Source organism: Loxodonta africana, chromosome 6, assembly GCF_030014295.1.
Source record: "Loxodonta africana isolate mLoxAfr1 chromosome 6, mLoxAfr1.hap2, whole genome shotgun sequence".
NCBI lineage: Eukaryota > Metazoa > Chordata > Mammalia > Proboscidea > Elephantidae > Loxodonta > Loxodonta africana.
In genome coordinates this window covers 134,032,702-134,048,090 of record NC_087347.1, presented here as the reverse complement: position 1 = coordinate 134,048,090, position 15,389 = coordinate 134,032,702, and the positions used below count along the sequence as shown (strand labels likewise).

General features: G+C 41.0%; 1 protein-coding gene across 2 annotated transcripts in view; it reads left to right on the top strand.

Annotated features, from left to right (window-relative positions):
* CNTNAP5 (contactin associated protein family member 5) overlaps positions 1 to 15,389 on the top strand; it is a 1,181,085-nt gene that overhangs the window by 462,298 nt on the left and 703,398 nt on the right. For both annotated transcript variants that reach the window (XM_010596415.3, XM_064287363.1), the window contains exon 4: positions 1,414 to 1,561. In XM_010596415.3, coding sequence (XP_010594717.1) covers positions 1,414 to 1,561 — 148 coding nt within the window. The remainder of the gene's footprint in view (positions 1 to 1,413; positions 1,562 to 15,389) is intronic.

Genomic DNA, 15,389 nt, shown 5'->3' with positions numbered 1-15,389 from the left:
TGAAAGTGGGCTCCTTCTTCATAAGCCACCTTCAGTACGTAACAGTGATGATACTCATTGCCTAGTGTCGGGGTTACTAGTCAGTGGATATTTTGTGTGTAGCAGAAATGTCAGAGATTGTCCAAGTATTCTAGATTCACAGGTGCTGTGAAGATGCAAAAAGTTTTAGGGGACACAAACAGCTAAGCACTCAACTACTGACAAAAAGGTTGGTGTTTCGAACCTATCCTGAGGTGCCTTGGAAGAAAGGCCTGGCAATCTGTTTTCAAAAAATAAGCCATTGAAAACTCCATGGAGTACAGTTCTACACTGACATACATGGTATCGCCATGAGACGGAATCTACTTGATAGCACTGGGTTTGGTTTTGGTTTGATAATCAAGCAACTGATGTTAAGGTTTGGATTTTGAAAATAGATTTCATTAAGTAGACAAAATTCTTAATGTTCTCTTTAGCCATTTCAGAAATCAATAAATCATTGTTTGTTTTTGACTGCACATCAACAAGCATGCTTCCTCTGTGAACACATGAAGCTGAAAAAGCAAGCAAATCAGTGTGTTAGATGGCATTCCATCTTAAAGATTAGCTATGAGCCTTCAGTTCTGGCTGCAGAAAATGTTCTCCCCCAGAAATCATTCATCCCAATGAAGATGATAAGGCATAAATTTAATGGGCAAAATAGCTCCTGCTGTGTGTGTTCCTTTGCTTAAACTTCACAAGGCAATATGCAAATGAGCTACATATAAATCTGGATCTCGCGTACTCCTTCCTGTAATAATTAACAATGGAATAGTGGAAAAGCGTGGAGCTGTAGAAAAAACATAGCCTTTGAAATAGAACAACCTTGGAATTGAATCCGAGACCAATTACTAACCAACTGGGTGATTTGGAGAATTTTTTTCTTCCTTTTTTCTCTCTCTAGGCTTCCTTTTTTATCTATGAAATGGTAACAATGATAATGGGAAGTGCTTAGCATAGTGCCTGGCCTCAATTAATGGTAACAATTACTTTAATAAAAGCTTTTCGTTCTGAGAGGAGATTGTCAGTTAACCCCATGCCACAGTTATTATAAGCATTAGGACTATCGGGAGTTCATTGTGTTATTCACTTTGTGAAGCTAACGTCTAACTGTCATGTATTATGACTTGTTAGGATTCTTTTTATTCATAAAATTCTTTGGGGGCTATTATTTCTTAAAGATTATTACACAGTATTCCAGAAAAAAAAAAATATCAACACATTGTGTAGCATTTTCACCCAAGTAAGATTTCATTTGAAATATCTGAGAAATTGAGGTCTTTCCCTGAAAAACCTCCCGGAGTAACACATAGATTTCCATCCACGTTCCTTGAGTGCTGGCTTGGGAAAGAGTCAGCATCAGATACTTCAGCCAGCCTGCTTTTCTCTCTCCAGACTTTCGCAGGAAACATGAACGCCGACAGCGTGGTACATCACAAGTTGCTGCACTCAGTGAGGGCCCGCTTCATTCGCTTTGTGCCCCTGCGATGGAATCCAAGCGGAAAAATTGGCATGCGGGTTGAGGTCTACGGCTGTTCCTACAGTAAGTACCCACGCGTGCCGTGTGTGTGTGTGTGTGTGTGTGTGTGTGACTGACACTAACGACAAAGTGTTAACTTATCTGCAAGCAAGATGGCCATCTTCACATTGTAAAGTTCTTTCCAGACTTTAATAACTTCTAAATACTTGAAGATGTACAATTTTATTCAGAGACAGAATTTTCTTCTTTTCTTTAGGAGTGAAGAAGCTTGGCAGGGGTGGGGTGATAAGGCATTAACAAAAATTTTCAAAGTTATATGCCTTTGGAGTTGGAGCTACCATTTGTTCTGTGCAATAAAAGAAAAATCTATGCTAGTTCTTCCCAAGAAAGAGAGGTGAGGTATTATAAAGTACCCTTCACTCTCAGCCAAGAGGGGAAATGTTATCTCTTCATTTGCTTTAGAATGGGATGAGAAGGAATATTTCAGCCCTGGGTAACTCGTGGAGTGCTTCTCTCTTGCAGCTAGGCTGGGCACCCATTTGTCCTGGAGTTGTCTGTACTGCTTTTGAATGCAGAGCTCTGCCATGCATATAAGGAAGGTTGTAAACAAGGGAAGAAGAGGTCACAGCTCTAGGATAAAGCCAGGATTAAGCAGGGAAAGTTCCCATCCCCATAACTCTCCCCTACGGGCTGGATGCTGAAACCAAAATTTCATCTTATGGTTTTTTTCCTGCCTTAAGCAGTGATATTCTCCTGTTTATATGCTAAAACCCAATGGCCCCTAATGAATGAACACATTTAATCACTAGCACTTTAATATAAATTGGTTCAGTTGATTCCTGTCTTTGGTTAAAGGCATGCACAGTGGGTTACAAGCTTGTACTATTTTTCATAGTGTGATCAGCTTGCTGCCTGCCTGCCTCGGAGTAGTCTGGGAGACTCCTTAAAAATGCCGCTTCCCAAGGGCAAAGACGAGAAGGCAGGAGAGGACAGGAAAGCTGGTAATAGGGACCCCAGGTCGAGAAGGGGAGAGTGTTGACACGTCATGGGGTTGGTAACCAAAGTCACAAAACAGTATGTATACTAATAGTTTAATTAGAAGCTAGTTTATTTTTCTGTAAACCTTCATCTAAAGTACAATAATAAAAAAAAAAAAAGGCACACACACACACACACAAAAGGCCATTTCCTAGGCTCCACTCCATACTTAGTGAATTATAATTTCTGGGAATGGGGACCCAAAAATCTGTATGTTAACAAGCTTGTTGGGTAAACTATGGACATACGTAGCTAAGAAAAAGAAAGTCCTGCACAGACGAAATTTACTTGCGGAAGGATTATGTTCACTGTGAACAAGCACTTTCCAAAAGAATGTATTTTAGAACAGATCCCTTGGTGATTTAGTTCAATAAGAGTATATTCTTCCAACATGGGACATCCAGATGCTCCTGCTCCCTCTTCTCTTGATAATAAGTTGTCACTACCAGGAGGTTTATTTTATTTTTTAATTAATTTTTATTGTGCCTTAAGTGAAAGTTTACAAATCAAGTCAGTCTCTCATAACAAAAACTTACATACACCCTGCTTTACACTCCTAATTGCTCTCTCCCTAATGAGACAGCACACTCCTTCCCTCCACTCTCTCTCCTTCTGTCCATTCTACCCTCTCATCTCCCCGCCAGATGGACATGCCAACATAGTCTCATGTGTCTACTTGATCCAAGAAGCTCACTCTTCACTGGTATCATTTTCCATCCCATAGTCCAGTCCAATCCCTGTCTGAAGAGTTGGCTTTGGGAATGGTTCCTGTCTTGGGCTAACAGAAGGTCTGGAGACCATGACTTTTGGGGTCCTTCTAGTCTCAGTCCAACCATTAAGTCTGGTCTTTTTACAAGAATTAGGAGTCCGCATCCCACTGCTCTCCTGCTCCCTCAGGGATTGTCTCTTGTGTTTCCTGTCAGGGCAGTCATCAGCTGTTGCTGGGCACTGTCTAGTTCTTCTGGTCTCAGGCCGATGTAGTCTCTGGTTTATGTGGTCCTTTCTGTCTCTTGGGCTAATAATTACGTTGTGTTCTTTATTCTTCCTTGCTCCAGGTGGGTTGAAACCAACTCATACATCTTAGGTGGCTGCTTTCTAGCGTTTAAGACCCCAGATGCCACTCTACGAGGTTTAAGTTCAGCCTGAAGCATTCATTCTGAAATAAAAAGTTATATATATTATTACTCCAGGCCACCTATTTTGGCCTAATGACTTATATTACCCTTTGACTTTCCCTCATCCTTTTATTTTCTCCCAGTCCTGTCAGTTTTCCTCATTTTTAAATGCCCATTATTCAACCCACACTCTTTGTTTTTTGCAGAAAAATTTGTAGAATCCAGTTAAATCATGGACTACAGGTTGAAAGGGACCTTTCAGCAGCATGGTTAGCTTTTTCCTGGTTACAGACCCCTTTGAGAATCTGATGACAGCTAGGGACCTTCTCATGGAACGAATGACCACCCTCACACGCCCATTTTTCTACAGCTCATTTATCTACAGTATCCACTAATGCCCACTCATGAACCAAGGTAAGAATTCCTGACTTTGAAGTAGCCCAATCATACATCTTCCCAGGTAGTCTACGCGTTTCTTAGGATAATTGATTGTTTTCAGGTAAACATCTCTAGTGATAGGGTGTTCACTATCTTGGGGAGCTGTCAGGCACAGAATGCCCCTCTCTATGGAGAACCTCAAGCTGGCACTCTATAATCTCCAACCACTAGTCCTGGTGCCTTGGTGCTGTTTCCCTTTGGTGACAGGGGGAGGGACAGACATGTCTCTCAGTTTCTATCTAAAGCCATCCCTTGAGCTTGCTCCCGGATCAAATCATCTCTTTCAAGGATTTTGTTTCTATTACCACCTCTCTCATCTCATGAACATATCTCCCCTTTTACTAGATCATTCCTATAAATGTCAAACCTTGGTGTATTTTCTGTCATCTTAGAAAACAAAACAAAAAAAAACAAACATCCTAACCAACAGACCAACAAACAATGACGCTATGGCTCTACTTAGCAGTTCCCTCTCCTCTTCTTCTCTTCACACAATGGCTTCTCCCTTACACTTGTCTCTGGTTTCTGTTTCCATCTGCTCACTTCCCTTCTCACACAAACTAATTCTAATCATCTTCAGACGCCATTGCTCCATGGGAACTTCTTCCCTCAAGATCACCGGTGACCTTCATGTGGCAAAATCTAATGGTCATTTCATGTTCTCATTTCACAAAACCTCTCAGCAGCATTTGCTTCGATTAGCTACTTCCACTTTTCTAAAGCCCTTCCTTCTTTTGGTTTCTGTGACACTACATACTCAGGCTTTTCATCCTTTCCCCCGGCTGCCCTTCTCATTCTTCACAGCACCTCTGTGATATTGGGATCTCAGGGCTCAGTTTCAGTCTTCTATTCCTCTCCATCTACACAGCAACCCTAGCTAAAATTAAACACCATCTGTAGGCTGGTCCTACCACCTGTCTGTTTGTCATACTGCGGTGGATTGTGTGTTGCTCTGACGCTGAAAGCTATGCCCCTGGAATTCCAAATACCAGAAGGATCACCTATGGTGGACAGGTTTCATTGGAGCTTGTAGGCTAGGGAGAAAGGCCTGACGAGCTGCTTTTGACAATCAGACAATGAAAACCCTATGGCTCAGAATAGAACATTGCCTGATGCACTTGCTTTGGACATGTCATCTGGAGGGATCCATTTCTAGGGAAGGACATCACATTTGGTGAAGTAGAGGGCCAGAGGGGGTGAAGGAAACCCTTGGTGAGATGAACTGGCACAGGAGCCACAATGATGAACTCAAACATGCCCACAGTCATGAGGATGACACAAGACTGGGCAATGTTTCATTCTGTAATGCATAAGATCACCATGAGTGGTAGTCAACACGATGGCAATTGTCACCCCATATCTGTATACCCAGGCGTGACCACCAGAATTATGCATACAATTGCCTACTTGATATCTCCACTTGAAAGCATAATAAATATCTCCCATTTAACATGGCAAAAAGAGAACTCTTGATTGCCATTCCCTCACCAACCTGCTCCTTCACGTGTCCCTCATCTCTGCAAATGACACCACTATTCATCCACCTACCTGGGGAAAAACCAAGGAAACAGCATCACTAGGAAAAGTATTCTTCCTTCATATTAGCTCTACCAATTGGATTTTCCTCTAAAACGTATCCTAAGCACATGTATTTCTCACTTCTGTGAGTTGAAGCATCTGTCATGCTCACCTATATCCCTTACACAGCCTTCTACTTGAAGTTCCTGCTCCCACGCCACAATCTGCCCTAACTCATTCTTCACACTCCAGCCAGTGATCCTTATAAGTGATAGATAAAGCATGCCATTCTCCTGACCATTTCAGTTAAAATAAAATGGATAATCCTTTCTGACACTTAAAAAGTCCTTGTCAAACATTTCTTGCTTACCATTTCAACTTGACCTTACTTCTTTATGGCTATTTTGAGGTTCTGATTGTTCCCAAAACATGGCAGGTATTTCTACCTCAAAGCCTTTCACTTTTTCTTCCCAAGGCTAAGAATAAATTTTCCCAGAATTTATATGGTTGGCTCCTTCCCTCATTGTGAATTTCAGTTCTAATGTCACCTCTTCAGAGAAGTACACCCTGACCGCCCATCTGCCATTGCCTTCCCCCGCTTCCCGAGCACCAACCATTAACCCACGATTTCATGGCACACTTTTATTTTCTTTTATATCCTACCTACCACAAACCAGAATTTTGTTCATTTGTTTCTACTTACTTGTTTGATGTCTGCTTTCCAAGTTCCATCTCTAGAAAATAAGTCCCACAGGGACAGGCACAGTGTCTGCTAGGTGCCCGCACTTAGTCACTCAAATAAGTCTTCAGTAAATAGTTATTGAATGGATGGACACACATATCCGTCCAATCTTGTTCTGTCAGCTTTGGAAACCAAGTTTATCTGGAATTACTTGTTGTTAACTAACGCACTGTAGTTTCAAGGAAACTAATTTCTTTTCTATGGACTCTTAAACCATTGCCTTGAAATCCCATTTGAGTATTTTGCCAAAGATTGGTAGAAACCTTACAGCTCTACAACTTAAGCTTTAAGACTCATTCTTTTTTGGAAATGTAAGCATATTCTTTCATTCACTCATTCATCTTTTTCTTTCATACATTTGACCACATTTATTTAGGCAAAGCCTGCGTGTTGCTGCCTAAGTCATCACCTTGCCTCACCTGGCACTTCAGTAGCTGCCCTTGTGGCCTCCTGCTTCTGAGGGCTTTCTGAAATGAGTGCTGAATAGTCCCCTTTGGTGGCTGCTTATAGCCTGTAGCAGAGTCCACAGTTCTAAAGGACTTCTGTCCACTCTCCACTTTAATTTCCTGTGTCCTCCCTGCCATCAGCTTTCACTACATGCACACATACATTTCCACACTTCACTGTGAGCTTCTCTCCTGGGTCCACATTTTCACACTTGCTGCTGCCTTGGTCTGAAATGTCCCCCTTCTCCTCTACCTGGGTGACTGCTACTTTCCATTCACCTACATTTAAAGCCTTCTTGATGCCCAGACCTCATCATGTGCGCCACTTTTGTGTTTTATGGTTAAACCCTAAGTCTTATGTTTTTATCCCGAAAATGCCTGGTACTTGCCTGTGCAATCAGTAGTCCGCTCTCTAAAGGTGGGGGCCATGACCTACCTATCTCCTTCCTGGGACTTAGATCAGGGAATACTTAATGAGCAATTATTTAATTTGTTGGATCTAGAAATTAGCCATCCTTACTTTAAAATTTTTAATGTATTTTTAAGAATTACAGTATTCTTCCTAATGAGGTCCTCCTTTCTCACATGTGTATCCATTTTATAGGTCCTGTAAGTATGAGTTTATCAGAATCCTACTTATACATGAGCTTCTTTAAATACTTCACATTTTTTCTTATTGGATATTTGAGATTATTCATGGTTGCAATTTTAAAATTGAAGGTGTTTGGAGCCTCAAGGATCTATTCAGATATATTCTATCTTAAAATTGGTTGGAGCAAAACCGTGGCTCTATTTTCCTTAAGTCTTTATTTCCTATTACAAATGCCAGGATGGCCTCTTTCATTTTACCAGTGTGACTTTCATGTCACCAGGGCCTTCTTTTGGGACTGGTCACAATGAAGTCCAGAGCAACAGATTCTTTTTGCATATGCAGACATCTGCTACATTAAACTATCATTAAGATGTGAACAATTGATCAGATGGTCTGTTCTTTTAAAAGACGAACCTTCTGGCAGAAACCCTTAACTTCTTTGATCCCCTGTTTCTCCATCTGTACAATGACAATGGTAATTACTTTAAAGACATTTTGAGTTATCACGTGTACAGCATTTAGAAGACTATCCAGCTGATAGTTTGTGCTTAGTAAACGATAGCTAGTACTAATGTAGGTGTATATCCGTACAGAAATGCGTCCATTACCATTATATTCTGCTTTTTTGGAAAACATTAACCACACCCTCCAACAGGAAAGAGCCCTCTCAGATCCACAGCAGTGCCTTCTGCTGTCTTCACTTCCTTTGTCGCAGTCTCTGGGATCTCAGCTTCCTGCCATCTCCAGGTTCCCTTCTTCTATGCTCCACTTGGGGAAAAGATACAGGCTCCCGCTGCAATCTACAAAGACCCAAACACAGGTCTTCTCATATTAAGGTTATTAAAAAAAAAAAAAAAAAAAGGTTATTACTGCTAAATAATTCCATGGAGTGTACCTGGTAAACCAAGAAAATAATTTTAATGTTCTTACAGATAGTTATTCTGAACAAGTTTAACCCTTTTCTTGTATTTCATATTTATCTATTACACATCTTCCATGTATATTAATATATGTGGAATTTTGCAGCCAAGTCTTTGCATGTCTGTACATGATTTTCTCCTAAGAATCATTGCATACCTCCTCCACTGCAGTTTTCCCTCCTATGTCACCTCTGTTATTATCTGGGTCTCTGAGTCTTCAGTTTCACATGGAAGTTTTCTCTCATCAATTCCCAGGTCAATTCGTCTTTGGCCAAACATACTTATCTTGGTGAACCAAGCAAATAAAAAAAAAAAAAAAAAAGGACATGGATCCTGCTCTATCTTTGAGCTGGTGATAGAAATACGCACAACTGAAATAAGAATGTCAGAAGAGGATTGTATAATATAATGCATGTCCTGTGAGACTATGAGAAAAGAAACGGAGACATGAGGAGAACCATCCTGAGTTGTGGTTACTGAAAACTCTTCCTAGAGGAGAGAAAAAGTATTTCCCCTATTTGTAGCAACTTTTCCTTCATTAAATTATTAACTGTCATTAATATCGCCACCATCATGAGCATTATCAACACCCCCCACCATTTAGTATGCCCAATATTGTACAACACACACTCCAAACCTCACAGTGATCTTTTAAAGTAGGAACCATTATTCTTATGTGTTATAGAAAAGGAAACTGAAGTTTATGAAGGTCAAGTGACTTTCAACGAAAGTTTAGTTATTTGCATCCCAAGCCAAATGCTTCTTCTGAGCTCTAAGAATATATGATTTATCTGACTGACATCTCAATTTGGTTATGTCATAATTAGCTCAAATTTAACATATCTCAAAGGGAGCACTTAATCAACTTATACCCTCTTCCCATACTCAATATCTTCTTAATAAATATCAGTTTGCCCAAACTAGACCTGGAGTCTTTCTTGAAATCTCTCATCTCTCTTACTTCCCACAGTAAATTCATCAATAAGTTCTGTCAGTACTACTTCCAACAGTCATCACAAACATGCCCATTTATTTTCATCTTCACAGACACCAACTCCGTTCAGTTACCATCTTCTATCACTTGAATTTTGACTGAACAACCCGCTTTCACTAGTTCCTTCTTTCTGCCATTATTCTTGCGACAGCCAGCAGGATCATAAAATACAGAGTTGAGCCTATGCCTGCTGAAAACCTTTCAGTGGCTTCTCACTGTGCCACAGTCACAGGACACACAGTCTAGCACAGTCCCTTCTCTATCAGGGACCAAGACCACTTGGGTTTATGTCTGGCCCTCAATCATGACAAATTTGTTCCCTTCACAGGGCCCTTGCATATGCTGTTCCCTCTGTCTCGGATGCCCCATCCCCACCTGTCATGGATTGACTTGCGCCCCCCCACCCTAAAATTTGTGTATCGGTTTAGCTAGGCCATGATTCCTAGTATTGTGTGATTATCCTCCATTTTGTCAACTGATGATGTGATTTTCCTGTGTTGTGAATCCCACCTCTTTGACGCTAATGAGGTGAGATGGACAAAGGTTGTGTTGATGAGGCAGGACTCAATCTACAAGATAGGATTTTGTCTTGAGCCGATTTCTTTTGAGATATAAAAGAGAGAAGCAGGCAAAGAGACAAGGGGACTTCATACCACCAAGAAAGCAGCACCAGGAGCAGAGCATGTCCTTTGAACACAGGGTTCCTGCGTGGAGAAGCTCCTAGTTCAGGTGAAGGTTGATGACGAGGACCTTCCTCCTGAGCCAACAGAGAAAAAGCCTTCCCCTGGAGCTAGCACCCTGAATTTGGACTTCTAGCCTCCTAGGCTATGAGAGAATAAACTTCTGTTTGTTAAAGTCATCCACTTACGGTATTTCTGTCATAGCAGCACTAGATGACTAAGACCCCACCCTGCCTTCTTCTGCTCAGTTCTTAATTTGTTTCAGTTTTAATATCATTTTCTCCAAGAGGCACTCAGAGCCAGATCAACAGGTATTTCTCTTAAGATGCCTCTGGGTGGGCTCGAAACCACCAACCTTTGGTTGGCAGCTAAGCGCTTAACCATTTGCAATACCGAGGCTTGCTCTCTCTCTCTCAGTGTATATATATATATATATATATACACACACACACACATACAGTAAAACCTGTGTAACTTGGGAACCTGTCAGACAAGGAAAACACAAATATTTTCCACTAAAATGAGTGACAGAAAAGTGGTAAGACTGCACCCTGTCAAAGGCAGAACACCTGTGAGACCTAGAAAAATAAGGCAGCTGCCAAGTTCCGGCTCTCACAGGTTTCACTGTATATGCATATTTATAAACATCTATGTACTTGTTTATTTCATTGTGAATTACCTGTCTCAACTACCAGATTATGAGCTCCATCAGAGCAAGGACCATCTCTACCTAGATACCAAGTTCTCAGCATAAGACTAGGCCCATTTCAATTAATAGCAATTCAATTTGTTGAATGAACAAACTTCCTCAGAGTCACACAATATATTCTGAGGCAGGATTTGAACCCGGTTCTATATGGTTCCTGCATTGACTTTCCACTATGCCTTGTATTAGCAATGATCAGTATCTGAAAGCATTTATTTGTATGCCATGGGGACTTTTTATTGGAGTAAGAATACCATAATCAATCTTCTAAAGGGCACCCAGATTATTATTTTATTCATAAAATCAAACTAAGCAACGTGTAATTTCTGAGCACCTATAGCAAAGATGTCCCAGGGGCAAAGTTCTTCTATTGCCTTGGCCAGGAACTACTATGCTGACACCCTCCCCCCTCCATCCCTTACCTGTATTCCCAACCCTAAACATGTAGAAGAATCATCCAGGAATATATGTATATATATACACATATATATAAAATACCTTCTCTGGCCACACTCCAACTAAATGATCGTCACTGGGCAGGGTCCCTAGCATAGATATTTTTTGTTATTCTCAGGTGATTATTATATGTAGCCAAAATTTAAAATCACTGCCTCAAACTCCTGTGTAACTCTGAGATTCAACTCAGTCTTAGTCTGCACTGCCACGTTCATGTTCATGTCTGTGATTGCTAATTTTAAGTTTAAAGACAATATAGATTACTATTAAACCTATAAGCTCTGGACCAAACCACCAGAGATGGAAACCTGGGTTTACCACCTCCTACCTCTGTAGTCTTGGGCAACTCCATGTCTTCTGTGAACCCAGTTTCCCTTTCTATGAAAATGGAGGCAATGATAGTGCTTACTGCATGAGTTTCTATATAAATTGCTTTAAACAGGTTTGACATATGGTAAGCATTCAAAGAAATGTTAGCTACGGTCATTATTATCTTCGTCTGTTTATTTAGCCTGGTTACAGAAGTTCTCCCCACTTCTCTTACCCCTACTTGGGTCTTTATTCAGGACCACATCTCCCCATCCCTTAAAGAAAGGAGATCAGCTTCTCTATACACCAGGCCCTGAGGGTTGTAACACCTTCACCAGGTCATTAGAGAATTTAGACTCTGTTGTGTTCTGTCTGGGGGCTTGTATTTGAATTCCCTAAAATATGGGAAACTAATTAATTTTAAAAAGCATCACAAATTCTGGCAAAGTCTAGTGATCTGTCAAACTTTCCAGTCTCATTAGAGTTACAAACTTCATTTTATACATCAAGTTGCCTCCTTCCACGTAAGATCTTGCTCCTGTTTGGTTAATTACTAGCAAGTGGTGTCATCCAAAATTTATCATCCTCAGGACTGAAGTCATCTTCTCATTCCCCAAATAAATCTCTATCAGTCCAGCCTCAGCTGCGTTTTGTTGTTGCTGTCCTTATCTGAGGTTATTTGTCACTTACTGCAGAAGCCATAAAGTTATAACTTCATCTTCGGTATACTCAGGCCCATACGGCCCCCTCAGGAGGAACCTCAGCAGGCCCAGTTTCTAACATGTAGACTTTGGAGAAGTGGAGGGACAGGATGGTAGAAGTCAGGCCTGAAGGCTGGGAGACCCCCCTATGAGCTTTGAATCACTTTTTGGGAATCATGCCATTTTAAAGTGGGGAAAACCTCCAAGATCATTCATTGTAATCACTTCCTGCTACAGATGTGGAAACCAAGGCCCAGAAATGTCTTAGCATTACCAAAAAACCAAACGCATTGCCATTGAGTCTTTTCCGAGTCATAGAGACCCTATCAGACAGAGTAGAACTTTAGAACTGCCCCAGAGGGTTTCCAAGGAGTGGTTGGTGGATTTGAACTGCTGACCTTTTGGTTAACAGCTGAGCTCTTAACTAAGAGCTACCAGGGCTCTGTCTTATTATTAGGTTAGTTTAAAAAAAAAAGGTATCTGCCTAGCCTTCTTTCTCTTAGTTCATTTAGGAATAACTGAGAAATCTCTTCTACGAACAGGCAAATGTACATATATATATGCGATAAAAACATTGTTAGCTGCTGTCACATTGACTCCGGCTCATGGTGACCTTATGTGTAACAGAATGAGATATTGCCTGGTCCTGCATCATCCTCATGATCACTAGCATGTTCAAGTCCATTGTTGTAGCTATTATGCCAATCTATCTCACCAAGGGCCTCCCTCACACCCGTTGGCCCTCTGTTTCACCAAATGCGATGTCTTTCTCCAGCAGCTGATTCCTCCTGATGACATGTTCAACACAAGTGAGTCAGATAATATTCTGTTGTGATCCATAATGTTTCATTGGCTAGTTTTTGGAAGCAGGTTGCCAGGCCTTTCTTCCTAGTCTGCCTTAGTCTGGAAACTTCACTGAAACTTCTGCACAATGGGTGAGCCTACTGGTATGGGAAATACCCATGGCATAGCTTCCAGCATCATAGCAACAGGCAAGCCACCACAGTGTAACAAACTGACAGACGGATAATAGAAACACGTATTAGCTAGGTTTAAATCTGTGATTTGCTATCTAAACCAATGGTTTCTCTATGATTTTTACGACCGACTGAAAACCTGAAGAAAAAAAAATTCAATACACATTACTCAGTAGTCCCTTCTCTGTTAGGCTTCAGAGATATAGAAATAAGTAAAACACTCCTCACTTACTAGGAACTTACAGACTATTAGCTGCTACAAGAGACAGACAAATAAATGCTTGTAAACACATAGATCCAGAAAATCAAGTCTTTTGTAAGGCTAGCTAAGAAGAGGACAACCCACAGCTAATACTTTTTCCTGGTGAATTAATGCCTCCTCTCCCGTGTGTGATTTGACTGACTATATAGGTCCTGGGTCCCTGACCCGTGTGCTAATGATGGTGGTTTTAAAGGAAATCTTAAAAGGGGAAATGACCTGGTAGTTAGATCAACCACTTTATGCAGCACTGGCTGTCCACACAAATATCAAGGCCTTGCCTCCTACAGTTTGTTTTACATTTACTCCCTGTTGGAGTGACCATGGGAGAGATTTAATATTACTCCCCTGACTATTCTTCTGACACTGTTCCCTGGATTGTACCCAGGAAGAGTCATTAACCAAGAGTGTTCAACTTCCACACACACAAAAATTCATGGTAAATCTTTTTACACAGATAATGCCAACTAGATTTACGGGAAAAACAAAAAACAGCTCTGGTCTCACATTTTGACATTGCTACGTACCCACCTACCTACCTACCTATCGCTAGCATACAATTCCAAATGATAGGTCTGCTGACACTGACTCCATCACCGGTCAACAGATATGCAGTGGAGCACAGAACAGGTCAAAACTCCTGCACCATCGGTATCTGCCAATGTTTACATCCTTTCTGATTTGCGGAAAAGAGACAAAGTAGTACCTGGTGAGAGAAGTCAAGTCAAACAAAGTTCCTATCCATCTGCAACCTTATCAATATCACTAGTTAAACATCACCCCTTTATTGAAACCTCCATTTGATTCATTTGTTGTGTTGATGTATTACTATTTGAGTCCCTTTTCAGTAAGGCCTACATCTCCATCATCTTTGCATTTCAGGACTTAGTGACCAAAAAGAATACGGAATATGTTCAATGTCCAATGAATTTATGAGTAAATCAATGAACAAATTTCTGCTACTGTGGGAGTTCCTTAGTTCCAAAGATTAGTATAATGTATGTAGTTAGTGAGCAGTCCGGTTGAACTACACATTTTAAGTGTGCTGAGAGATGTCTATGCTTCTAAGGAATCTGGAAAGTTTAGACACTATGAGACAAGTACGACTGTCAGAGCCAAAGAACCTATCTGCTCAAGTTGGGATTAGAATTCCAAGCTTTGTTTCTTTTGTTCTTTGTTGATTTTTTATGTTGTCATCTTGAGACCTAGCCTGTTTTTCACCTGTTATCATGCACAGAAATATTAGAAATTCTGTAAGAAAAGCTATTTCCAAGTGTTGTGTCAGCTTTGGAAATTTACAGCATTTTTATATTTCGTCCAAGGTTATCGTGGGTTTCTGATAAGGCCAGAAGCAGTCACAGAATCTGTAGATGATGTGTGCAAGTTGGAGCTAATTGGGGAAACTGCTGTGGTTTGTGGCTTTGCCAGCCAAAGCCCTCAAGTGACAGTATATGGTCTGAATAATAATCGTTTTTTTATACAAGGTATAATGAGATGAGCTTCACAATGTAATTGTACTGAAAATTACGTTTACTGTGAACAAAGAGTTGGAGTGCCACTGATGTCTGGGGGTGAATTGATAGTTTTTCCTGTCAGCTTTGAGCTCTGGTCCGTGAGGAACCAGACTTGCTGTCATTGGCCCACACCAGAGCCCTTCTCAACCCACCTGGGAATTCAGGCTTGGAATCTTTTATTCAGTGGAGCCCTTTTTTTTAGCTGGTTTGTTGACAAGCTACCAACATCCATCAAATATACCAGCATATGCCTCCAGAACTCTTTCTCAGAAAACAAGCTATGACAGCTGGGTCAGCAATTATGGGCCCAATGGGAAGTTGGCCAGCCCCGAGAACTGTGGCTGGAATGGGGAGTAGGGAAGAGTGTGTGCTGGTTTATCTGGACCTAAAAAGATAGGTTTGGGAGGGCCTGCCTTATCCTGGTGACATCTTGAGCACACGGCTGGCCTATACCTCATATTCTAGAGCAATCTGCCAAGGTATCGC